Source organism: Theropithecus gelada, chromosome 3, assembly GCF_003255815.1.
Source record: "Theropithecus gelada isolate Dixy chromosome 3, Tgel_1.0, whole genome shotgun sequence".
NCBI classification, from domain to species: domain Eukaryota; kingdom Metazoa; phylum Chordata; class Mammalia; order Primates; family Cercopithecidae; genus Theropithecus; species Theropithecus gelada.
The window spans coordinates 33,949,510-33,975,950 of NC_037670.1; the positions used below are offsets into that span (position 1 = coordinate 33,949,510).

General features: G+C 37.3%; 1 protein-coding gene across 1 annotated transcript in view; it reads left to right on the forward strand.

Annotated features, from left to right (window-relative positions):
* Positions 1-26,441, forward strand: part of LTN1 (listerin E3 ubiquitin protein ligase 1) — a 64,229-nt gene that overhangs the window by 11,991 nt on the left and 25,797 nt on the right. Inside the window, 11 exon segments of the mRNA XM_025381042.1 lie at positions 561-741; positions 10,012-10,185; positions 10,751-10,941; positions 11,871-12,006; positions 14,311-15,117; positions 15,583-15,624; positions 20,749-20,938; positions 21,752-21,991; positions 22,902-23,055; positions 23,967-24,111; positions 24,494-24,680. Coding sequence (XP_025236827.1) covers positions 561-741; positions 10,012-10,185; positions 10,751-10,941; positions 11,871-12,006; positions 14,311-15,117; positions 15,583-15,624; positions 20,749-20,938; positions 21,752-21,991; positions 22,902-23,055; positions 23,967-24,111; positions 24,494-24,680 — 2,447 coding nt within the window.

Consider the following 26,441-nt stretch of genomic DNA (forward strand, 5'->3'; position numbering starts at 1 on the left):
TTTCTCACTTACCGCAAGCCTTGGCTTTTCATCTGCTTTCACTTTGTATTAGTAGTAAAGTATGTGATTAAATTTCTTTTTTTTTTTTTTTTTTTTTTTGAGACGGAGTCTCGCGCTGTGTCACCCAGGCTGGAGTGCAGTGGCGCGATCTCGGCTCACTGCAAGCTCCGCCTCCCAGGTTCACGCCATTCTCCTGCCTCAGCCTCCGAGTAGCTGGGACTACAGGCGCCCGCCACCACGCCCGGCTAGTTTTTTTTGTATTTTTAGTAGAGACGGGGTTTCACCATGTTAGCCAGGATGGTCTCGATCTCCTGACCTCGTGATCCGCCCGTCTCGGCCTCCCAAAGTGCTGGGATTACAGGCTTGAGCCACCGCGCCCGGCCAATTAAATTTCTTTGTATGTTTACATTTTGAGGGTCATTAGCACAGGGGAAATAGAAGATAGAAATAAAGCAACTTTGGTACATACTTAATGATAAAATGTTTTAAAATGGAACTACCAGATATATAGTTTGGCTTATTCTAAATTTTTTAATATATTTATTTTGTTTTATATCAAGAACTGTTCCAGAGGAAGAAAGAGAAGCTAAATTCTACCGGGTTGTAACTTGTTCCTTATTGGCATTAAAGAAATTGCTTTGCCTTTTACCTGATAATGAACTTGATTCTCTGGAGGAGAAATTTAAGTCTCTTTTATCACAGAATAAGTTTTGGAAGTATGGAAAACACAGCGTACCTCAGGTATATTAATCTTTTTTATCTTAAGACATTTCTCTGATTCCTTAGCCCCATCTTCTTAGTTTATGTTTTATGTTTATTGTTTATATTTAGAACTCTGCAAGCACATCTCTGTGGTAGGCCATTCATTTACTGAATTACTTCTCTTACTAGAGTGTTACTCTGTTTTTACTTTTTTATTTAGTTTGGGCCTCAGATTCAGAATTATCAGTATGAATTACCATACTCCTTTGTTCATAGCACCTTAAAATTGGTGTGTGCAAGTCTCTTCTTATTTAATGTATTTATTTTTTCCCTTTTGTCCATCTCTCCATTCTCTACTTTCACTGGCTGACTGCTCTACTATGTTTAATATATGTGCTTTTGTTTGTGCAGTTGATTCTCATCCTTTGTAGTAGTTACGTTCTATAAACTCATCATGAATACTGACTTAGTGAATACTGAGGCATTGCCCTTACGGCAAATACAGGGTTAGGTTCTTGTGACCCTCTATTCACAGCATTTTTGTCAGTTGATAACGAATATAACCAGTACGTAACCTTGTTTTATGTGTGTTTCTGTTTAAAGACACCTTTTTTCATAGCTGTTATTGATTCATTATCATTGAACTCACGGCCAAGAGCACTAAAACTCATGCCTGGATAAAGCATATCTAACACATATTTTCTTTGGAAGGCACATCACAGCATTCTTGTGCTTAGATACAATAGACAGCACTTCAGTGCTGCTGCTTGGAGGCCATTTAAAACATGAAATCACCAATCAAAAGCACAAAAATTTGAGAAAATACTGTGAAAAGGACACTTTTTTACAGTATGAGAACTGAAATAAGGGAATGTTGCCTTGTTCAACCTCAGCTGGGAATGTGCACGTGGGTGACTCAGATTTTTTGCCATTCTATGCTTGTCCACAAATGACTACAAGACACTGCAAGTTTTTGTTGTTGTTTTTGTTTTTCCAGACAGAGTTTCGCTCTTGTCACCCAGGCTGGAGTACAATGGTGCAATCTAGGCTCACTGCAACCTCCGCCTCCTGGGTTCAAGTGATTCTCCTGCTTCAGCCTCCCAAGTAGCTGGGATTACAGGCGCCCGCCACCATGCCTGGCTAATTTTTTAATATTTTTAGTAGAGACGGAGTTTCACCTTGTTGGCCAGGCTGGTCTCAAACTCCTGACCTCAGATGATCCACCTACCTTGGCCCCCCAAAGTGCTGGGATTACAGGCGTGGGCCACCACACCCGGCCTAAGACACTGCAAGTTTTGATTTTGGGGTTACAAATACATTTTAGCAAGTAGGTGAATTGGCAAATACGGGATTTGTGACGATTGACTGTATTTTTGAAAAATGTGCTTTTGTGTGTGCTTGAGTTTTTAATTCACATAAATAGTACTGTGTTATATTTTTTTCCATTTATTTTTATTTATTGCTTTTAAAAAACGATCCCTCATGTTCCTATATGTCCAACTGATCCATGACTTCTACCTGCCTCGTAGTATTCAGAAGTTTGCACGTACCTATGTGTTCAGCCTGCCCATTCCTCCAGTGATTGATCCTGATTGCCTCCAACTCTTTGCCTTCACAAGTAATGCAACAGTGAACATCTTCATTCATGTGTCCTTGGATCTTAAGAAACTGTCGGAATTGCTGAGTCAGTAAAGTGTGTGCATACCTAATTTCCTAAAATAGTGCCAGATTGCTCTCCTGAATGGCTGCATTACTCTAGACTCAACCATCAATACATGATGACTCCTATACTGCATAATCTTATCTTCTAGCCTTTACTAGGCAGCATTCAGCTGCTTAATTTTTCATTAGCCTAATAGGAATTCAGGTGATACCTCTCTTTAATTGGAATTACTTTCCTTATTGGTGATTTTGCATCTCTTCAAGAGTTTTTAGCGTGTTTTCATTTTTGGGTTTCTTGTTCATTTTTCGTTTTTGGAGTTCTCTTTTTCTTTTTATGCAGGAGTTCCTTTTATAATCTAAATATTAGTCTTTTTGTCTTTTTTAAAAATTCCAATCTCATGACAGATTATCTTTTGTCATTTTTAGGCAATGCAAAAAAGCTCCCATTCTGTCACCTCTGCCATGTGTCTTATGTCAGAAACAAATCTTAATTTTGATGTGATCAAAGTCACTGATTTTTGCCTTATGAAGGCTATTCCCACCTTTAAGTCATAAAGATATTCTTATATTTTTAATTTTTTTAGCTTTATAGTTGTAGGCTTTATATTGCAGTTTTACCTTTCTAATAAAATCTTTACTTCATCAGTAATCTACCTTTTCATTTGGTGTTAAGTATGAAATTTTTCTTCATATATGGTGAGTCAGTTTTCCTAACATTACCTAGTAAACTGTTTATTCCCTGTTCATCTGTGGTCATGTCATTACAAGACATTAAGTTCTTAGATATTGCTGGGCACGGTAGCTTATGCCAGTAATCCCAGAACTTTGGGAGGCCAAGGCAGGTGGATCACTTGAGCCCAGGAGTTCCAAACCAGCCTGGACAACATGACAAGATCCTGTCTCTACAAAAAAATAATTAAAAAGTTAGCCAGGTGTGGCGGCATACTCCTATTGTACCAGCTACTCAGAGACTGAGGCAGGAGGATCACTTGATCCCAGGAAGTCAAGGCTGTAACGAGCCTTGATTGTGCACTCCAGCCTGGGGAAGAGCAAGAACCTATTTAAAAAAAAAAAAATCATACATTCAGAAATTTGCCTCTAAACTATGTTCTTATGCATTGGTCTCTGTTTCTTCTTATACTGGTGCCACTGTCAGTATGACATTATGATATGTCTTTTTTTTTTTTTTTGAGACAGAGTCTTACTCTGTCACCCAGGCTGGAGTGCAGTGGCATGATCTCAGCTCACTGCAACCTCTGCCTCCCAGGTTCAAGCCATTCTCCTGCCTCAGCCTCCCAAGTAGCTGGGGTTATAGGTGCCCGCCACCTTGCCTGACTAATTTTTGTATTTTCAGTAGAGACGGGTTTTGGCCTGTTGGCCAGGCTGTTTTCTTGAGACGGAGTTTTACTCGGTTAGTCGGGCTGGAGTATAGTGGCACAATCTTGACTCACTGGAACCTCCACCTCCCAGGTTCAAGTCGTTCTCCTGCCTCAGCCTCCCAAGTAGCTGGGATTAGAGGCACCTGCCACCATGCCTAGATAATTTTTGTATTTTTACTAGAAATGGAGTTTCACCATGTTGGTCAGGTTGGTCTCGAACTCCTGACCTCAGGTGATCTGCCCACCTCAGCCTCCCAAATGGGATTACAGGCATGAGCCACTGCGCCTGGCCTTGTGATATGTCCTAATACCTGCCCAAGTTAGTCACATTTTTTGGGTTGTGTTCTTTTTTTTTGAGATGGAGTTTCACTTTGTTGCCCAGGCTGGAATGCAGTGGCACGATCTCAGCTCACTGCAACCTCCGCCTCCTGGGTTCAAGCGATTCTCCTGCCTCAGCCTCTCAAGTAGCTGGGATTACAGGCACCCGCCACCACGCCCAGCTAATTTTTGTATTTTTAATAAAGACAGGGTTTCGCCATTTTGGCCAGGCTGGTCGCAAACTCCTGACCTCAGGTGATCCACCTGCCTTGGCCTCCCAAAGTGCTGGGATTATAACATGTATGAGCCACTGTGCCTGGCCAGAACTTTATTCTTTCATAAAATTTTCAGTAAAGTTGGGCTGGAAGTGGTGGCTCACGCCTGTAATTCCAGACCTTTGGGAGGCCAAGGCGGGAGGATGACTTGAGGCCAGGAGTTTGAGACCAACCTGCACAACATAGACTCCATCTACAAAATGTAAAAAAATTAGCTGGGCACAGTGGGGAGTGCTGGTAGTCCTAAGTACTTGGGAAGTTGTCGTGGTAGGATCACTTGGGCCTGGGAGATTGAGGCTGCAGTGAGCTTTGATTGTGCTGCCACTGCACTCCAGCCTAGGCAATAGAGTGAGATCCTGTCTTAACAAAACAAATTCCAGTACATTTATTGAATTTCTAAAAAAAGTCTAACTAGATTTTTAATTGGGGTTGTACTCAATTTATAGACCAATATGGAGAGACTTGCTTTCTTTATGTTATTGAGTCTTCCTATCCATGAACTTCTCATCTCTTTCAATTTTTATTTTTTTATTTTTTTTTTTGAGACAGTCTCACTCTGTTGCCCATGCTGGAGTGCCGTGGTGTGATCTTGGCTCACTGCAACCTCTGCCTCCTGGGTTCAAGTGATTCTCCTGCCTCAGCCTCCCAAGTAGCTGGAATTACAAGCATGTGCCACCATGCCCGGCTAATTTTTGTACTTTTAGTAGAGACAGGGTCTCACTGTGTTGACAAACTGATCTTGAACTCCTGACCTCAAATGATCCACCAGCCTTGGCCTCCCAAAGTGCTGGGAATACAGGTGTGAGCCACCATGCCCAGCCTCTCAATTTATTTGGGTACTTAAAAATATCCTACAATAATTCTAAAAAAATCGACTTTATTGAAGTATAATTTGCACACAATCCTGTAAAATGCAGCCGTTTTTACAGTTAGGTTTTGACAGATGTATACACCCATCTACATGTATATATACCCATATAACCACTACAATAAAGAAATAGAACTTTCTTTTTTTACCCAAAATGCGTTCCTTTTGTCCATCCAAGTCATCCTCTGCCTTTATCCGAGGCAGTCATTGATTTGCCTTCCATCACTACAGATTAGGTTTGTCTTTTCTATGCTTTCATATAAATGGAGCTAGACATTACTGTCTATGTAGCTTCTTTTGCTTAGTGTAATGTTTTAAGGTTCATTCATGTTGTTGCATATATCAGTCCATTTTATTATTTAGTTTAATATAGTTTTCATGTGAACATATGTTTTTATCTTTCTTGAGTAAGGAGGGGAATTGATATGTCATATGGTAAGTATATCTTTATAGGAAGCTACCAAGATGTTTTCTAAAGTTGTAGTACTCTTACCAGCAGTGTGTGAGATTTTTAGTTGCTCCATATCCTCATGTTTCATATTGCCAGCCGTTTTAGTTTAGGTCATTCTCCTGGGTATGAGATCAGGGATTGCAATAGCTCGTGTGTCAAATCTGGCATATCTGTTTTTGTTTTTTTCATCCCCATCCCCATGGACACGAGGGAAACATCTATTTTTGTAGATAGTTTTATGTATTATCTATGGCTCCTTTACTTCTTCTACAAAGCAGAGGTAAGTAGTTGCAACAGTGACAACATGGCCGACAAACCCTAATATATTTCTGTCTCTTTGTAGAAGATGTTTACTGACCTCTGGAATAGAGGTTTCTCATTGTGGTTTTACTTTGCATTTCCCTGATGACTAATGATGTTGAACATCTTTTAATGTGTTTATGGGCCAATTGTATATCTTTTTTTGGAGGTGTCTGTTTTAATCTTTTGCTTATTTTTTATTTCAAGAACTTCTACTTGGTTTTTTATATTTTCTGTTTCTTAGATGAAATTGTCTATGTTTTCCCCATTGATCCTCATCGTATTTTCCTTTACTTTATTGAGTATAGTTTTAATAGCTTTTTAAAATCCATGTCTGATAACATCTGGGTCATATTGGGGTTGCATCAGTTAACTAACTGTCTTATCCCTTGTGATGAGACCACATTTTTCTGGCTCTTGGTATGTTGAGTAATTTAAGATTGTATACTGGACATTGTGAATGTTATGTTTTAGAGACTGGATTATTTTATATTTATCCAAAGGGTATTGTTTTTGTTAGCAGGTAGTTAACTCGATTAGACCCATTCCAAACCATTATGCCTGTGGTGGGAAATGGCTTAGCTCTCAGTTCATTTCTTGTTTTAGCTTTAAGCTGCTTCTAGTTTACTTGAGGCCAGGAGTTCAAGACCAGCCTGTGCAACATAGTTAGACTCATATCTCTAAAAAAAATTTAAAAATTAGCTGGGCATGGTGGAGTGCACATGCATAGTTCAGAGATAAGCTGTAGATTTAGGCTGTTAAAATACAGAATATAGAGGTTCCCTTCTGTGGTCTTCTCCTTTGTAGAGTCCCCCATCACTTTCCTGCATCGTCCCGTGTTATCCTGGCCTTCTTTCCTGGTTCTTCTAGTTCCTCTGGCCAGAAAGATGTCAGTCTTTCAACTGAAGTTGTAGCTGGTCCTGTGCCTTTGTGATGGTGACCACAGCCACGTGTGGGCAAGGCTGCCAAAATTGGGATCTCAATCTACATGGATCACTTACTCCCAGTTTGATTCTCTTCTAAAATGCATCTGTATTTCAGTCTCCAGAGCCCTCAGGTAGTTGTTTTTTTGTGTGTGTTTTATCCACAGAGCCTCCTTTTAGGAGGATTGATATATTGGGCTCTTACTCATCCATATTTTTTTGTCCATTTTAAAATTGCAGTTTGGTTATTTTTGAGTTGCAAGTGTGCTGTATTTATCCTGAGTAGAAGTATTTGTCAGATAAAAGTAGGATGAATGCTTTCTTCCAGTATGTGGCTTGCCTTTTAATTTCATTCATGTTTTTGAAGAGTAGATGTTTTGATTTCGATGAAGTTTAATTGATCTTTTTTTTTTTTATGGTTGTGCATTTGATGTCTTATTTTTTATTTTTATTATTTGAATGGCCAGTTACTAGATTGATGTCTTATCTAAGAAATCTTTGCCTAAGTTTGCAAAGATTTTCTGTGTTTTATTTTAGAAGTTTTATAGGTTAGCTTCATGTAGTGGATTTAGAGTTATTTTTTGCATATAAACTGAAGGTGAGAGTCAAAATTAAGTGTTTGGTTATGTAGTATTCAGTTGGTGAAAGACTATCCCATCCTTATTCTGACACCTTTGTCAGAATTCACTTGACCGTATATGTACAACTTTAATTTTAGACTCTGTTCTGCTCCATTGATCTGTATATCTATCCTTACACCCAATACCATGCACTCGATTATTAATGTTTTATACTGTGTTGAAAACTTCCAACTTTGTTCTTTTTCAAAATTCTTTTGGTTATCTTAGGTCTTTTGCATTCTAGAATAATGTTTTACAGTCTGCTCAGTCCTTATGGTTTTTGTTTCTTTCATGAATGAGTGCTTGAAAAGCAAAGCAAAATTTTCTTGATTTTTCTGATGTTTTATGATCAAAGTTTTTCAGCATAGCTAGAAGTTTGCTGTCTTTGTAAATGTCATGTCTTTGAAAATACTTTGCTAACTTTGATTTGGTAATATTTTATATAAAATATACATAAAATATTTTGTGGGGTTAAATATGTGTATATTTTTAAATCTCACAAAATATTATACTCTCAATTTTTGTTTAGATTTGCCTATATATTTGTTGCTTTGTGTCAGAAGGTGTTTTTATTTCGCCCTCATTCTTTTTTTTTTATTATTATTTTTTTTTGAGACGGAGTCTCGCTTTGTCACCCAGGCTGGAGTGCAGTGGTACAATCTTGGCTCATTGCAACCTCCGCCTTCCAGATTCAAGTAATTTTTGTGCCTCAGCCTCCCAAATCCTGGGATTACAAGCATGTGCCACCATGCCTGGCTAATTTTTGTATTTTTAGTAGAGATGGGGTTTTGCTTTGTTGGCCAGCCCGGTCTTGAACTCCTGGCCTCAAGTGATCTGCCCATCTCAACCTCCCAAAGTTCTGGGATTACAGACATGATCCACTATGCCTGGCCTTCACCCTCATTCTTGAAAGACATATTTGCTGAGTACAGGATTGTATGTTGGTAGTTATTTTTGTGTTGAAGATACCATTCCATGTCTTCTGATTAAATTATTGCTGTCAAAATTAACTATCAGTCTTATTGTCCTTCTTTTGAAGGTAGTTTATCTTTCCTTTTGGGCTACTTTTAAGTTTTTCTCCTTGTGTTTTTCCATTTGCACCATAATGTGTCTTTGTGTGGATTTCCTTTATGTATCCTGCTTGGGATTTGTTGGGCTTTTTGAATCTTTGAGTTGGTATATTTCATTGGCTCTGTAAAATTCTCAGCTATTATCTTTTTCCTTTGCCTCATTCTTCTCTTGTTTTGGGATTCTGATTAAATAGATATTAAACCTCACTGTATCCTCTATGTCTGTTTTCTTTGTTGTTTTTCGTTTTTTTGTCTCTCCATGCTGCTTTGTGGATAATTTCTTTTGCTTAGTCTTCTAGTTCACTGATTCTCTCTTATTTGTATCTAACCTCCAGCTGCCTTAGTCCATTCAGGCTACTTTAACAAAATACAGTCAGTCCTCCATATCTGCAGGTTCTGCATATGTGGATTCAATCAACTGTAGATGAGGAACCTGTGGCTATGGAGGGCCGACTGTATTACGCCATTTGATGTCAGGGACATTTTATATAATTCCTGGGAATTTGGCATATGTGTGGGGGTGGGAGGGTGGGGTGTCCTTGAACCAATCCCCTGCAGGTACCAAGGGATGAACTGTACCTTAGACTGAGTAATTTGTAAATAATAAAAATTTATTTCTCACGGTTCTATAGGCTGGACATTGCAAGATCAAGGTGCCAGCAGATTCAGTGTCTGGTGAGGGTTGCTTTCTCTGTTTCAAAGATGGCTGCTTTTTGCTGTGTCCTCACATGGCAGAAGGAGTAAACATGGTCTCTCATACCCTTTTATAAGGGCACTCTGATCCTATTCATGAGGGTAGTGCTCTCAAGACTTAATCATCTCCTAAAGTCCTCGCTGCTTAATACTATCACACTGGTGATTAAGTTTCAACATATTAATTTTGGAGGGAGACATTCAGACCATTGCACTGTTCTTAAACTATGAGTTGAGCTTTAAATTTTAATTATTTTTAGTTTAGTAATTGTGCTTGATCTTTTTCAGATCTGCTCTGTTTTTACCAGGATCCTTTTTCCTACAAGTTTTAAAAAACTTTTGTTCCTTTAAATGTAATAAGCATCATATTATAAAATTTGTGACTGATCATTCTAAGATTTAAAGTCTCAGATCTTTTATTTATCCTGATTGTGGCTCATGGTGTCTTATTTTCTGTTTGTTTGGCTATAATGGAGGCCCCAAATGAAGGCTTCTGCTACTAAAGAGGATTTGTGTTTGCGTCAGTCAAAGAAAGAGAAAGTTGAATTAATTCTTTCAGCCTTCACTTTTGCCTTGGTAATTCCTTATGCCTTTTCAGCCATTTCATACTCTAAGATTTTAAAAAGTATTTTTTCTAGCTATTTTAGTTTTCTTAATGGGAGGGTTAGTGTGAATAATCTATTACTATACATTAAAAATCTTATCAAGTTTTACTAGGTTTTAATTTAATTCAGCTTTGCTTTCTTTTAGATTCGCTCAGCTTATTTTGAGTTAGTTTCTGCATTGTGCCAGCGCATTCCACAGCTGATGAAAGAGGAAGCATCCAAAGTGAGCCCATCGGTTCTACTTAGCATTGATGACAGTGACCCAATTGTCTGCCCAGCTCTCTGGGAAGCTGTACTCTATACACTTACAACTATTGAGGTATGTAAGAGAGGCACATTTAGTACACTGAGGAATACTTGTCTTTTAGTTGCATTTTAGAACCCTTGGGTATCATATGACCGAAACCTATGAGATAAGAATATCTAAAACTTATTGGGAAAATGCTTTCTTGGAAATAAAATAATCTAAACTTGGCATAAATCTTAAAGTGACTAAAAATGGCAAAGAGTTTTTATTTTATTTTGTTTAGCCAGTATTATTTCTTTAAACCTTATGTGGCCTAGTGCAGTCACCATATCTGAATTTTATATTTAGAATGAAATATAATTAAGATTGAAATATAATTGTCCCTTTTAGCAACTTTTATAGAAATAGAAGTTAAATAATTATTTCTAATCAATAGTGTCTTGTATGCATGTTAAATATATGATCATTATATGTAATACATTTATAATTTCAGTTTTAGTTTTTAATGGTGGTGAGAGATTTTAGCTTTTTTTAGGTAAAATACTGGGTTTTTCTTTTTGAGAGCCTATATGTTTTCTCTTTTGAGAAAAGTATGTTTATGATGTCTAATTACTACTATAATCTTTTCTTTGGTTAGGACTGTTGGCTTCATGTAAATGCAAAAAAGAGTGTGTTTCCCAAGCTATCAACTGTGATTCGTGAAGGTGGTCGGGGTCTAGCTACTGTCATATATCCTTACCTTCTGCCATTCATCAGCAGGCTCCCTCAGTCCATCACAAATCCAAAGTTGGATTTTTTCAAAAATTTCCTCACGTCTCTAGTTGCTGGGTAAGAAATTTAAATTTTTGATTTTTAAAACAGATTTTCCTGGTTTTATATTCATTATTTTCTTTCTTAAATTTCTCCAAGTTGTTTTACTATTCATTAAATACTTTTAAAGTTTTCAGAGAATTACAGTTGGTATTTTTTTCTTGAGTACGTTCAAGACTTCCGTAGTAGTACACAGCAGAAAGTTATATGGTAAAGCTCCTAGTTAGAAATAGGTCAACTAGGCTGTTTTTCAAATTAGCCATTTTTTAAATAGCAGAATGCGCTAACCAACTGCACCACAGAGACATGTAGCCATTTTTTATTTTTTATATTGATAAATATAAATGCCTAAATGCAGAAAATTAGCCAGTGAAATTTTTAAAACTTCCACAAATTTAACTACTATAGATGTTTAAATTCACACTTAAAAAAACCATTTCAGTACATTTGTTGAACTTAGAAGATACATGATTTTATTAATGATTACAAATTTTTTTACTACACTATTATCTTTATTTGGTTAATAAGTTATCTTGAATTTGCAAGTGGATTGGTTCCATGAATAGAAAATTAATATCTCGGCTGGGTGTGGTGCTAGCACAAGCCGAAGTGGGAGGATTGCTTGAGGCCAGGAATTCAAGACCAGTCTGGTCAAGATAGTAAGACCCTATTTCTTAAAAAAAAAAAAAAAGAAGAAGAAGAAGAAGAAAAAGGAAATATTCTCTTATTTTTTACTGATAATTTTTTGCAAAACTTTTTCAAAGTTTTTTAAGTTCCTATTCTCATTGGGCTATATGTATTTTCATTGGTATTTAATTTGTAGTTTAAGAAACTGCTTTAAAAATGTTTCTTCTGTCATGATGCCTTTTTGAGGTCTTTATTTTGATAATTCTGAGTTCTTATTTCTTCTTCACAAAAGAGTAATCCAGTTATTAATTATTTCTTAGGCTGTCAACAGAGAGAACTAAAACCAGCTCTTCAGAGTCCTTGGCAGTAATATCTGCTTTTTTTGAATGCTTACGTTTTATAATGCAGCAAAACTTAGGTGAGGAAGAAATTGAACAGATGCTCATCAATGATCAGGTATCTAGTAAAAGTCATCAGTGTCTTTGCATACTGATTATATAGGATCAACCTCATTGTGTCTTGTTGCCATTTTCAGTAATAAGCCTTCCTTGTAAAAATTTTATTTTTATAATTTACCAATTGAGTAATGTGTATTTCTGACCAGAGAAGTAAAAATTCCATACTCTCAGTTGCTAGCATAGTATGATCCCTAAGAAACTAATCAGTGTCTGGATGCAGAAACCCTATTTTTTTTTTTTTTTTTTTTTTGAGATGGGAGTTTCGCTCTTTGTTGCCCAGGCTGGAGTACAATGGCATGATCTCGGCTCACTGCAACCTCTGCCTCCTGGGTTCAAACAATTCTCCTGCCTCAGCTTCCCAAGTAGCTGGGACTACAGGTAACTGCCACTACACCCAGCTAATTTTTGTATTTTTAGTAGAGATGGTGTTTCACCATGTTGGTCAGACTGGTCGAGAACTCCTGACCTCAGGTGATCCACCCGCCTCGGCCTCACAAAGTGCTGGAATTACAGGTGTGAGCCATTGCGCCCAGCCTGTAAAAACCCTGTTTTAGAAAGATGTAATGCAGGCTGGGCATTGTGGCTCACGCCTGTAATCCCAGCACTTCGGGAGGCCGAGGTGGGTGGATCACTTGAGGTTGGGGCTTTAAGACCAGCCTGACCAACATGGAGAAACCCCATCTCTACTAAAAATGCAAAATTAGCCGGGCGTGGTGGTGCATGCCTGTAATCCCAGCTACTCAGGAGGCTGGATAATTGCTTGAACCTGGGAGGTGGAGGTTGCAGTGAGCCAAAATCGTGCCATTGCACTCTAGTCTGGGCAACGAGCGAAACTCCATCTCAAAAAAAAAAAAAAGATGTAATGCAAAGCAGAATTTTGAAGATGCTATTTATGATCTTTTGTAGTAAGTTTAAATAAATCATGAAGCAATCATCTTGTTAATTCTAAAATACTCAAATTATGCTTTGTGAAAGTTTGGCTTGGCTTTTAGAACCAGAGATGAGCGAAGGTTATGGAATATGGTTCTTTACAGTAGGAGATTAATGAGATTTTAGAAGTCCAGATCCTAGGATTTCTCTAACTACCCTTATTTGTGTAATTTAGGAAATAGGATACCACACTCTGTGGGTTCTAGGTATCTTTCATATTGGCTTATAGTCTCACATCTTAGATTTACCTGTAGTTAAGGCAGAAAAGCAAAACACTTAAGTCCAGAAGATGCAAAGAAAATTAGATTGTTAATGACCAAGAATCCCAGTCAGTTTTATCACGAAAAAGGAATAATTGAGATGAAATCATTCAGCTCTTTTATGATATGAAAGAGATCTTCAGGTTAACTTTTTCAGAGTTCTAGGGGAAAATTTATGTTTTTCATTTATTAAATATGAAATTTTATAGTATTTTACAAACACTTTGTTTAAATTTTATTTCTCTTGAAAATTGAACTTCTCTATTTTGTACCTTCTGTGAGTGGAAAAAACACAGTTTTTCCTCTACTCTCACACCATAGTAATCAACACAGAAGACTTCTGTGACCAAATATGTGGGGATTTCTCCCCACCCAGCAAGCAGTCAGTTCTGCAGCAGACACCAGCTGTGTTCTTCAATTCAATTCTGACTCTCTACCTGGAGATAGTGTCAGATCTCACTGGCTTAGGACTCAGTCCCACAAGACCGCTCCCCACTTCTGATGCCAATCGCAAGCCCCAGGCTGTTTTACCTGAGCTTCTGACCAACCGGCTATACATCTTAATCAGGGATCCCATGACCCCCTCCTGGGGTTTGCTTAATTTGCTAGACTGGCTCACAGAACTCAGAGAAACAATTTACCGGTTTATTATAAATGATATTACAAAGGATACAGATGAAGAAATGCACAGGGTGAGATACGGGAAGGGGCGAAGAACTTCCACACCCTCCTTGGGTGCGCTACCCTTCAGGAAGCTCCACAAGTTCAGCTATCTGGGAGCTCCCTGAATGCTGTCTTTCTTGCATTTTTATGGAGGCTTCATTACTAGACATGAATGATTAAGTAATTGCCACTGGTGATCAGCTTAACCTTTAGCTGCCCTTGTATCCTTGGAGGTTGGGGAGGTATTGAAAGTTCTAATCCTTTAATCCTGCCTTGGTCTTTCTGGTGATCAGCCCCCATCCTGCTGTATAGGTGCTGCCAGCCATCAGTCAACCCATTAGCTTACAAAATGATAACACTTTGGAGATTCAAGGATTTTAGAGCTATGTATCAGGAGATGGGGTTGAAGACCAAATATATATTTTATGATACTATACCTTTTCTTTCAGTTGATCCCTTTTATTGATGCAGTTCTCAAAGACCCAGGGTTGCAACATGGGCAGCTATTTAACCATTTAGCAGAAACTCTAAGTTCCTGGGAAGCCAAAGCAGACACGGAAAAAGATGAAAAAACAGCTCACAACTTGGAGAACGTACTGATACATTTCTGGGAAAGACTGTCAGAGATCTGTGTCGTGAAAATCAATGAGCCAGAAGCTGATGTTGAGTCGGTTTTGGGTGTATCTAACCTATTACAGGTGCTTCAGAAGCCGAATAGCTCATTGAAGTCAAATAAAAAAAGAAATGGTAAGGTTAGATTTGCTGATGAGATACCTGAAAGCAATAAGGAGAATGAAAAATGTGTATCTTCAGGAGAGAACACTGAAGGCTGGGAATTAACAAGTGAACCTTCTCTCACTCATAATTCTTCAGGCCTTTTGTCTCCGCTAAGGAAAAAACCTTTGGAAGACTTAGTCTGTAAACTCGCAGATATAAGTATCAATTATGTCAATGAACAAAAGTCAGAGCAACATCTAAGGTTTCTTTCTACTCTGCTTGACTCCTTTTCTTCAAGCCGAGTATTTAAAATGCTACTTGGTGATGAAAAACAGAGTATTGTCCAAGCCAAACCTCTTGAAATAGCCAAACTTGCACAAAAAAATCCTGCGGTGCAGTTTTTATACCAGAAACTGATAGGCTGGCTAAATGAAGATCAAAGGAAGGATTTTGGGTTCCTGGTGGACATTTTGTACAGTGCTCTCCGGTGCTGTGACAATGATATGGAAAGAAAAAAAGTCTTGGATGATCTAACCAAGGTATTCCTGTTGTATATCTTTTCAAACTATTTTAATAATAGATGAGTAGAATGAGCCTGCATATTGTTTTCTGGTTGTTTCTTCACTGGGAGTGTCAATTTTAGGACAAGCAGTATATTTTTGATCATGATTTGGGAAGTATCTAAGGCTGCTGGGTAGATGTTCAGCAGTATCAGGATAACAAATACTTGTAATTAAAAGGTGAATTCTTTTAATCTATACATTTAAAAGGTTGGATAAGAACATTTTAGTTTTGTATTGGTTTCATGGGTACTTCATTTACTTTTTAAAAGTTTTAGCTGGGCATGTTGGTGCATGCCTATAGTCCCAGCTACTCAGGAGGTTGAGGTGAGACAATTGGCTTGAGCCCAGGAGTTCTAGACTAGCCTGGGCAACATAGCAAAACCCCATCTCAAACAAAAAGTTGTTCTAGCAGATTGTTTCTAACTCTTTTTCTTTTTTCAGGTGGACCTGAAATGGAATTCTCTTCTTAAGATTATTGAAAAGGTATCTTAGGGATTTTTTTTTTTTTGTACTTATGGGAATAGAAATATTATAACCATAGTCCTATTCACACAATAAATACGATCAGTCAGGTTCTGTGTTAGAGAACTCCCTCATTATTGTACCTTTCTTCCTATAATGTGGGAAGATATGTGTTCTTTTCCTTTCCTGTAGTATTATTTTTCTGGTTAGTAATATTAGGGAAAAATGAACAGGCTCTAGAAAATCCAGTGTTTCTTTCCTAGAAGGTAACAAAGGCAGATTTAAACATTTTGTTATCTTTTAATTAAGGCTACAACTTTCTGCTCTTATCCTAGTTACTTTTTATACTGTAGAAATGGATTGGTGGTTCTAGCTTTGGCTAGAACACATGAGAAAATTAAGTTTTCTCTACTCTGGAACACTATGTAGGTAAATAAAAATCTTCCAGTCTTTGTATGATTGCCACTGACTAAGAAAATTAGTGGTAAGAATAATGAAAAGAAATGAAAGAACACAAACCATTTACAAATTTTCAAAATAGCTTAAGTATTCTTTCCTAATGAGGATGTAAATGTTGTAACTAACACTTTTCCAGCTGTAGAGATGTTATGACTAGCTACCTAAAATTCGTACTCCTTTTTAAAGCATTTTCAAATTATTTTTCTGTTTTCATAGCTAACTCCAATTTGCAAGTTTTTTTCTATTTTTTAAATTGTAGTAAAAAAACACATAGCATGAAATTTACCATCTTAACCATTTCTAAATGTACAGTTCAGTAGCATCAAGTATATTTATATTGTTGTGCAGTTTCCATAACTTAATTCGTCTTGCAAAACTGAAACCCTGTATCCATTAAACAGGAACTCCCCATTTTCCCCATGGTTTTATTTTTACAAAATAAATACAGAATATTTATTATTTTTCAATGAGGAATATGACTTATCAGGCACACTATTTGCCTTAGTTTATCTAGTGCCTTCTCTCCCTGTAGCCAAGTTACATGAAGAGCTAAATTATCAGAAGGCTCCTTGATAAGCCTTGAATCAGAGCAGGGGGTGTAAATAATTTGATAAGAGTAGACTAATGTATCCATTTCCAACTTAGGAATGTACCTGCCATGAAGTGCAAATACTCACATCTGTGTGGAAGAATATCCTCTTCCTGAGCAGTGATTGGAAGTTCCTAGCCAGTGTTTGCTGCCTGCGCTTCCATGACTCACTAGCCTCCTCATCTCCTTACAGCTAGGCAGCTTTCATTAGATATGTTCATACTGGCATATCTCAGAGACGTCGTAAGTTCAGTTCCAGACCGCAGCAATAAAGCAAGTTACACAAATATTTTGGATTGCCAGTGCATATAAAAGTTACGTGTACACTATAGTCTATTAAGTGTGCAATAACATTATATCTGAAAACCAATGTACATATCTTAATTTAAAATTACTTTATTGCTAAACAGTGCTAATGATCATCTAAGCCTTCAGCGAGTTGTAATCATTTTGCTGATGGAGAGTCTTGCCTCGATGTTCATGGCTGCTGACTGACCAGGGTGGTGGTATCTGAAGGCTGGAGTGGCTGTGGCAATTTCTTAAAATAAGGACAACAGTGCAGTTTACTGCATTGATTGACTCTTCCTTTCATGAAAGATTTCTCTGAAGCATATGATGCTGTTTGATAGCATTTTACCCAAAGAAGAACTTCTTTCAGAATTGGAGTCAATCCTTTCAAACCCTGCTACTGCTGTATTATCTAAGTTTATGTAATATTCTAAATCCTTTGTGGTCATGTCAACGATGTTCATGCTTTTTCACCAGGAGTAGATTCCACCTCAGGAAACCACTTTCTTATCTGTAAGAGGGAACTCCTCATCCATCCACATTTTATTATGAGATTACAGCATTTCAGTCACACCTTCAGGCTTCATGTCTCATTCTAGTTCTTTGCCTCTTTCCTCCACATCTGCAGTTACTTCCTAAAGTCTTGAACCTCCCAAAGTCATCCATGAGGGTTGGAATCAACTTCTCAACTCCTATTAATGTTACTGTTTTAGACTTTTCCCATGGTTCATGAATGTCTTAATGACATCTAAAATGGTGAGTTTTTTCCAGAAGGTTTTCAATGGACTTTGCCCAGATCCATCAGAGGAATCACTGTCTATGGCTGCTACAGCTTAATGAAATGTATTTCTTATTAATAAGACTTGAAAGTTAAAATTACTCTTTGATGCATGGGCTACAGAATGGATGTTGTGTTAGCAGGCATGAAAACAACATTAATTTCCTTGTACATCTCTATCAGCGGTCTTGGGTTAACCAGGTGCATTGTCAATGAGCAGTAATACTTTGAAAGGATTTTTTCTTTCTTTTTTTCCTTCGTTTTTCCCACAGTGGGCTTAAGATATTCAATCAACCACACTATAAACATGTGCCGTAATTTAGTCCTTGTTATTCCACTTACAGAGCACAGGCAAAGTAGATTTAGCATAAGCTTAAGAGCCCTAGGATTTTTAAAATGAGAAATGAGCATTGGCTTCAACTTAAAGTTACCAGCTGTATTAGCCCCTAACAAGAGTCAGCCTGTTCTTTGAAACTTGGAAGCCAGGCATTGACTTTTTGCTAGCTATGAGAGTCCTAGATGGCATCTTCTTCTAATATGTGACTGTTTTACCTCCACTGAAAATCTGTTCAGTGTAGCCACCTTCATTATTGATCTTGGCTAGATCTTCTGTATAACATGCTGCAGCTTCTACATCAGCACTTGCTGCTTCACCTTGTACTTTTGTATTGTGGAGATGGTTTCTTCCTTTAAACCTCATGAACCACCCTTTGCTAGCGTCAGACTTTTCTTTTGCAGCTTCCTCACCTCTCAGCCTTCATAGAATTAAAGAGAATTAGGGCCTTGCTCTGGATTAGGTTTTGGCTTAAGAGAATGTTGTGGCTTGTTTGATCTTCTGTCTGGACCACTAAAACTTTGTCCATATCAGCAGTAAGTCTGTGTGACTTTCTGTTACTCTTGGGCTCACAGGAGTGGCGCTTTTAATTTCCTTCAATAACTTTTCCTTTGCATTCACCACTTGGCTGTTTGACACAAGAGGCCAGCTTTCCACCTCTCTTGGCTTGCAACGTGCCGTCCTTGCTAAGCTTCATCATTTCCAGCTTTTGATTTAAAGTGAGAGATGTGTGACTCTTCTTTCCACTTGAACATTTAGAGGCCATTGTAGTGTTATTAATTGGCCCAATTTCAGCATTGTCATGTCTAAGGGAATAGGGAGGCCCAAGGACAGAGAAGAGAGATTAGGTAACGGTCAGTCAGCAGGGCAGTCAGAACACACACACGACATTTGTTAATTAAGTTTGCCCTCTTACATGGCAGTGGTTTGTGGCACCCCCAAACATTACAATCGTAACATGAAAAGTCACTAATTGCAGATCACTGTAACAGATATAATAATGAAAAGTTTGAAATATTGTGCGAATTACCAAAATATGACACAGAGACACAAAATGAGCATATATTGTTGTTAAATGGTGCTAATAAACTTGCTCAATGCAGGGTTGCCACAAATCTTCAAGTTTTAAAATTGCAGCATTTACAAAGCACAATAAATATAAGCCCAATAAAATGAGGTATGCCTGTACATTATGTTGAACTTTTTATCTTGCTAACTCGAGAGGCATTTTATTCAGAAGTTTATTTTGTTTACCAGGATTCTGCAGAATAGATTGGTTTTACTTGGCAAACTACACTGGGAAAGCAGGTATCACAGCCATCTAAATTCTAAAGTTTTTCTTGTTTTATGGAACCTTAATACTTTATGAGCAGAGTCTTAAAATCATCTTTTTTGAGACAGAGTCTCGCTCTGTTGCCCAGCAGGCTGGAGTGCAATTTCACGGTCTCGGCTTACTGCAGCTTCTGCCTCCCAGGTTCAAGCGATTCTTCTGCCTCAGCCTCCTGAGTAGCTAGGATTATAGGCACCTGCCACCATGCCCAGCTAATTTTTGAATTTTTAGTAGAGACAAGATTTCACCGTGTTGGTTGGTCAGGCTGGTCTTAAAGTCATCTTTTAAAAAAACAATCAATTAAAAAACAGATTTGAGTTTTGGAACCATAAAAGGACCTTAGAGATTTTCTAAGTTAATCTTTCCAACTTTCAAATTAGGAGATAGGCCCACGTTTATTAAAAGATTTGTCCAAGGTTGTAGGCTAGTTAGTGATAAAGCTTGGACTAAAATATAAGCTCTGGTTACCTACAATTTTTAAATAAAAGGATAAAGTTTTCCAAGCACTACCCAATCTGCACTTGGATTTTTTTTTTTCTTCCAGATTGCTTTGAAATGAACCAAGTTGCAAATTCCTTTCTTCTCAGCCCTTAAAGCAAAAGCAGCTCTGGGAACATGGATCAGCATGCTTTAGGGGTGGATTTACAGTTTGTTTTCTTGCTTCCCCACCTCATGAAAATAAGTTGCTGTCAGATATCTGGCCCTAGTAACTCTATCAGAGAATTTGGGGAAATAAATCCCATTGTTCATACTGAAGTCATTTACCATTATTATACATTAATTGTTCTTTAATTTTAGCAAAATTAATGAACAAAAATTTATAGAGCATTTATAAATCTATCTTCAAAGTTGATTCATGATTCATTGAACATATCTACAGTGTTGATAGCAGGTATCAAAGAAGTTTAAGACAGTCTCTACTCTCAAGGAACTTACAATCTCATTGGAAAGACAAGATATACACAGATGAAACATTTAAATAATTATACAATCCAGTAAGTGCTTTAGAAATTCAGAGAAAAGCAGTGATCATTGTGGGCTGGAGTGGATGGGGAGACTTCATAAAGTAGGTGGGATTTGTACTGATTTTCAAAGAATAGATGAGATTTTAAGTAAAAAAAAAAGGTGTGGAGGGGCAATATTTATGGCTAGGAAGGTAGCATGAGCAAAGCATGGAAGTGAACATCATCCAGGCTTAGTGGGAAACAGGGAGGATACCAGTCTTCCTAGAACTTCAGGAGGAGGAGGAGGGGGGATAGAATTGGAGCCATCATAACGAAGGGATAGTAATATGGTACAAGTAATATTTTGGACAGAGAGAGTATTTGATCTTGCTGTTGATGTTTGCTTTAATTTTATGGTTTTAGGCATGTTCTAGTTCAGATAAACATGCTTTAGTAACTCCTTGGCTAAAAGGCGATATCCTTGGTGAGAAATTGGTCGACTTGGCAGACTGTCTTTGTAATGAGGACTTGGAATCCAGGGTATCTTCAGAACCTTACTTCTCAGAAAGATGGACTCTTCTAAGCTTGGTATTATCCCAACATGTTAAAAATGGTAGGACTTTTGTTTTCTAATAGGGGATAATCCATTTCACCTTTGTGGGGGATTCCATGGGGCTCAGCTTACGTGTTATTGGTTGAAAATAACGACTTACTCAAAAAATTTTTTTTTCTTTGTTTTTTTTTTTTTGAGACTGAGTCTCCAGTCTCCCTCTGTCATCTAGGCTGGAGTGCAGTGGTGTGATCTCGGCTTACAACATCTGGGTTCAAGTGATTCTTGTGCCTCAGCTTCCCAAGTAGTTGGGACTACAGGTGCATGCCACTATACCTGGCTAAATTTTGTATTTTTACTAGAGATAGGGTTTTGCTGTGTTGGCCAGGCTGGTCTCGAACTCCTGACCTCAGGTGATCTGCCTGCCTCAGCCTCCCAAAGTGCTGGGATTACAGGCGTGAGCCGCTGCACCCAGCTCATTTATGTATCTTAATATTGTAAGCACCCTAATTGTTTATTAATCTTCATACCATGACTTGGAAGATATTTAATATTTTTAGTTCTATATCGTAATGGTTTTTTTTTTTTAACTCATAAAGTTGACTCATGACTTAAAGAGTTTTCAGTGTAGCAAAGTTGCTCACCCTAACTGTGTAAACTATTTCTGTTTTCTACTTAATTTAAAACTGCCTTTTTTACCTGAGGGCCTTTATATGTGTGAGAGAATGTGTTGATTTGTTGATAAAATTTTGTCTAATACATAAACACCGTTTTAAAATCCAGGAAAGACCTATAGAATTATTAATCCAAAGTAAGATATTTAAAAATACACATTAATATTTTTATTTTTTGTCTGTTTGAACCTTTTTTCTCTAGATTACTTGATTGGAGATGTATACGTTGAAAGAATTATTGTTAAACTTCATGAAACTTTGTTCAAAACAAAGGAATCATCAGAAGCTGAAAATAGTGACTCATCAGTGTCTTTTATCTGTGATGTGGCCTATAACTATTTCAGCTCAGCGAAAGGATGCTTGCTAATGCCATCATCTGAAGATTTATTATTAACTCTCTTTCAGTTATGTGCTCAGAGCAAAGAAAAAACACATTTGCCAGGTAATAGCCTACTGCTCAAATGTTTTGTTGGGAATCTCCGGCTCTGACCTTCATAGTGAGTGTAAGTGCCCAGGCTTTATTAATTGAATCATAATGTGTTTGAAAGTTTAAAGCATTTTGAGTAAAGGGCTACAGTCTTAAACACTTTCAGCTTTAGAAACCAAGTTAAAGATGTGTGTAGATGTTATTTCTAAAGATCTCACTTGATATTCAAAGAAATTTGGAATGAGCCATAATTGATTAGGTAGAATCTTAGTCCATTCAGCAGTTCTGGCATGTTCCTTAATTTCTTGATGCCTTAGTTTCCTCATTTGTAAAAGGGGGATAATAATATCCTTTTATTATAGTAAAAACATTCAATCTTTGGTGTATATCAAAATAGAATTGAGATTATCTTTTTAAGGACTATATTCTTGCCTTATATGCTAATTCAGACTTATTTGTGAAAGGAACATACAAAAATACTATCTATAGAGAGCTCTCCTCCAACCCTTCGTTGTTTCTTTTTTTTCTTTCCTTCTTCCTTCCTCTTTCTCTCTTTTTTTCTGCCCATCATTGTCTACCAACCCCGTCTTAAATACTAACTTCTGTATTTGGAAAAGGTGTAATAATTTTTTTTTAATGTCTCCAAAAGGACAATTCTTGTAAATAAGTTCAAGCATAAAAAATGTAACTTTAAATATCTTACCATTTTACATTTATATGATACGAGCTAGCTTGTATGATTGCATGTTTATGACACAGTTGCTTTGTTTGGCAATTGAATTTTGAATGGCAATTGAACTTAAAATTTTTCTTTTTTAAATGGTATTTAAAAAAATCTCAGATCTGTAGAGTTGTTTCAAACATTTCGTGCTGATTAGAGTTAATTCAGTGAGATTACAAATTCCTGTTGACATCTTGATTTTAGATTTTCTTATCTGTAAACTGAAAAATACTTGGCTCTCCGGTGTAAATTTATTGGTTCATCAAACTGACAGTTCATATAAAGAGAGTACCTTCCTGCATTTGTCTGCTGTGTGGCTGAAGAACCAAGTTCAGGCTTCATCTTTGGATATCAACAGGTAACCTTTTTTGAGCTTGGTTTCAGTGTCTTTTTTATACTTTGTCAGTGTCCTTAAATAAGATTCCATGATCAGTGTGAATGCCTATGAAAAATTACTTGTAGGGCTTGCACCTATAATCCCAGCTACTCAGTAGGCTGAGGTGGGAGGATCAGTTGAGGCCTCTGGGAGTTCGAGACCAGCCTGAGCAACATAGTGAGATGCCATCTCTTAAAAAAAAGAAAAATGAAAAATGACTTGTTAGGTAACAAATCTATGGGACTCTAAGAAAAGATCCAAACAAATTTTTCCAAAACCATTTTGTTTCAATGATCATCCATTTAAACTGCCAATTAATTGAAGGATAATTTACTATAACATACCTGCTGGACTCATAACTTATAGACAGTAAAGTGATGGTAATACTATCCTTTGTCATAGGCCGGTGTGCACTGTAGCCTCTCATGGTCACCACATGTACTGATTGTCCTTGGTTATTTATTTTTGGGGGACAGGTAGGCACTGTTTTAAGGTGTTGAATTGCAAGTATATTTTACATCTCATACCTACATCCATATAATAAAGGAGAAGAGAGAATGCATTTAGAAGATATTGGGGTTAGGTTAAATAATGCTGAATTTCATAAGGTAGCTATATTTCTGAAATACCTGGTCTGAAATAGGTCAGGTCCTCTTCATTCTGAGATAGATAGGAAGCAACACTAGATTTCAGATGATAAATATTGGATTACCTACCCAGTTTGACTGTGCTATGTTGGTGTGTTGTCGGTGGGGGAGCATCACTTACCTCTTTTTTATTTTCATCATTTCTTTTTGTTCAGGTAAGCTATTATAGGGTATTTAATATGTACTGGGGTATTCAAACTAGTCATAGCATAACTACAACAGTTAAGTTTTTTGCATTATTTTTAGTCTCCAAGTCCTCTTGTCTGCTGTTGATGATTTGCTAAATACACTTCTAGAGAGTGAAGATTCTTATCTTATGAGAGTTTATATTGGAAGTGTAATGCCGAATGACAGTGAATGGGAAAAGATGAGACAGTCTCTTCCTATGCAGGTATTTTTGAAATTGAAGAGTATGTATCTCATTCTGAGGTTTGGATTTCATGCAAGCTTGAATATTTTTTATTTTGGGGAAGAAAAACATAAATAAAATGAATATTTTGCTTTGCTTTGATGTCTTTGTACACTCATATACTGGATGCTTGCTTTTTGCAAGACACTATTTGACAGTGGCAGTGGCCATGGTACAAAGACTTAAGACCTAATTCTGTACTTAAGGAGTCTTAAAGAAATACACGTTGATAATTTCCTGTAATAGAAAACAAACTTCTAGGTTTCTGTGGTTTTGGTAATAAATATTCTCACAACTTCATTTTTGTTCAGTCTTAATTGCTTAGGTAATAAATAATTTTGTATATAATGTACTCTTTTCACAGTGGTTACATAGACCTCTTTTAGAGGGAAGATTGAGTTTGAATTATGAATGTTTCAAAACAGATTTTAAGGAACAGGACATAAAGACACTTCCCAGCCATTTGTGTACTTCAGCATTATTGAGCAAAATGGTCTTAATTGCACTGAGAAAGGAAATAGTCTTAGAAAATAATGAGCTTGAGAAAATAAGTAAGTATATATGAGCATTGACATATAACATAATGCATGAATAATCTTGAAATAATCTTGATTATACTGCAATTTAAATCTTTAATTTAAAGAATCTTCAGCTTCCTTTTTCCTATTTTAATGATGAGAACCTTGAAATTACTTGAGTGATGAATATTAAATTGCAAATTAGATACAAATATATTGGAACCTTGCTATAATCTTGTTAACTGTGGATCATAATTTGGTGTTAGCTACTCACACTGTCATGACATCAATATAAAAAGATCCTGTGGCACATACCCTAAAGAAAATGGGTGAGGCTTTGGTGTTTTATCAAGGATTCAGAATTTTCTGTTGATTAAAAAAAATTGATACCTGATAATTGTACATATTTATGGGTTACATGTGATATTTTGATATATACATAGAATGTGTAGTGATCAAATCAGGCTAAGTAGGATATTCATCACCTCAAACATTTATCATTTCTTTGTTTTGAGAACATTTCAAATCTTCTAGTTATTTTTAAATATAAATCATTGTTAACTGTGGTCATCCTACTGTATTATTGAATACTAGGTCTTTTATCTTCTCTCTAACTGTATTTTGGTACCCATTCACCCACCTCTCTTCATCCCCTGCTCTCCTTGACCCTTCTCAGGGTAACCATCAGTCTATTTTACTACTCTTATCTTCATGAGATGCACTTTTTTAGCTCCCATAAACAAATAAGAACATGCGATGTGTGTCTTTCCATGCGTGGTTTATTTCATTTAGCATGATGATGTCCAGTTTCATCCGTGTTGCTGCAAATGACAGGATTTCATTCTTTTTTTCTGAGACAGAGTCTTGCTCTGTTGCCCAGGCTGGAGTGCAGTGGCGTGATCTCGGCTCGCCACAACCTCCGCCTCCCAGGTTCAAGTGATTCTCCTGCCTCAGCTTCCCAAGTAGATGGGACTACAGGTGCACGCCACCATGCCTGGCTAGTTTTTGTATTTTTAGTAGAGACAGGGTTTCACTATGTTGGCCAGGCTGGTCTTGAACTCCTGACCTCGTGATCTGCCTGTCTCAGCCTCCCAAAGTGCTGGGATTATAGAAGTGAGCCACCGTGCCCGGCCTCATTCTTTTTTTAATGTCTGAAGAGTATTCCATTGTGTATATGTACCACATTTTATGTATCCATTCATTCACTGATGGACACTTAGGTTGATTTCATCTCTTTCAGCTATTGTGAATAGTGCTGCAGTAAATATGGGGTGCAGATATACCAGTTTTCTAAATACTCAGTGGGATTGCTAGATTGTATGATAGTTCTATTTTTAGTTTTTTGAGCCACTTCCATATCGTTTTCAAAAATGGCTGTACTAATTTGCATTCCTACCAACAGTATATAAGTTCCTATTTCTCTGCATTCTTGCCAACATTTGTTATTTTTTGTCTTTTTTTTTTTTTTTTTTTAGAGATGGGGTGTTACTATGTTCCCAGACTGGTCTTTATCCTGGGCTTAAGCAATCCTCTTGCCTCAGCCTCCCACAGTGCTGCGATTACAGGCAGTGCCACCATGCCCAGCTTATTTCTTACCTTTTTGACAATAGCCATTCTTTTTTTTTTTTTTTTTTTTTGAGACGGAGTCTCGCTCTGTCGCCCAGGCTGGAGTGCTGTGGCCGGATCTCAGCTCACTGCAAGCTCCGCCTCCTGGGTTCCCGCCATTCTCCTGTCTCAGCCTCCCGAGTAGCTGGGACTACAGGCGCCCGCCACCTCGCCCGGCTAGTTTTTCGT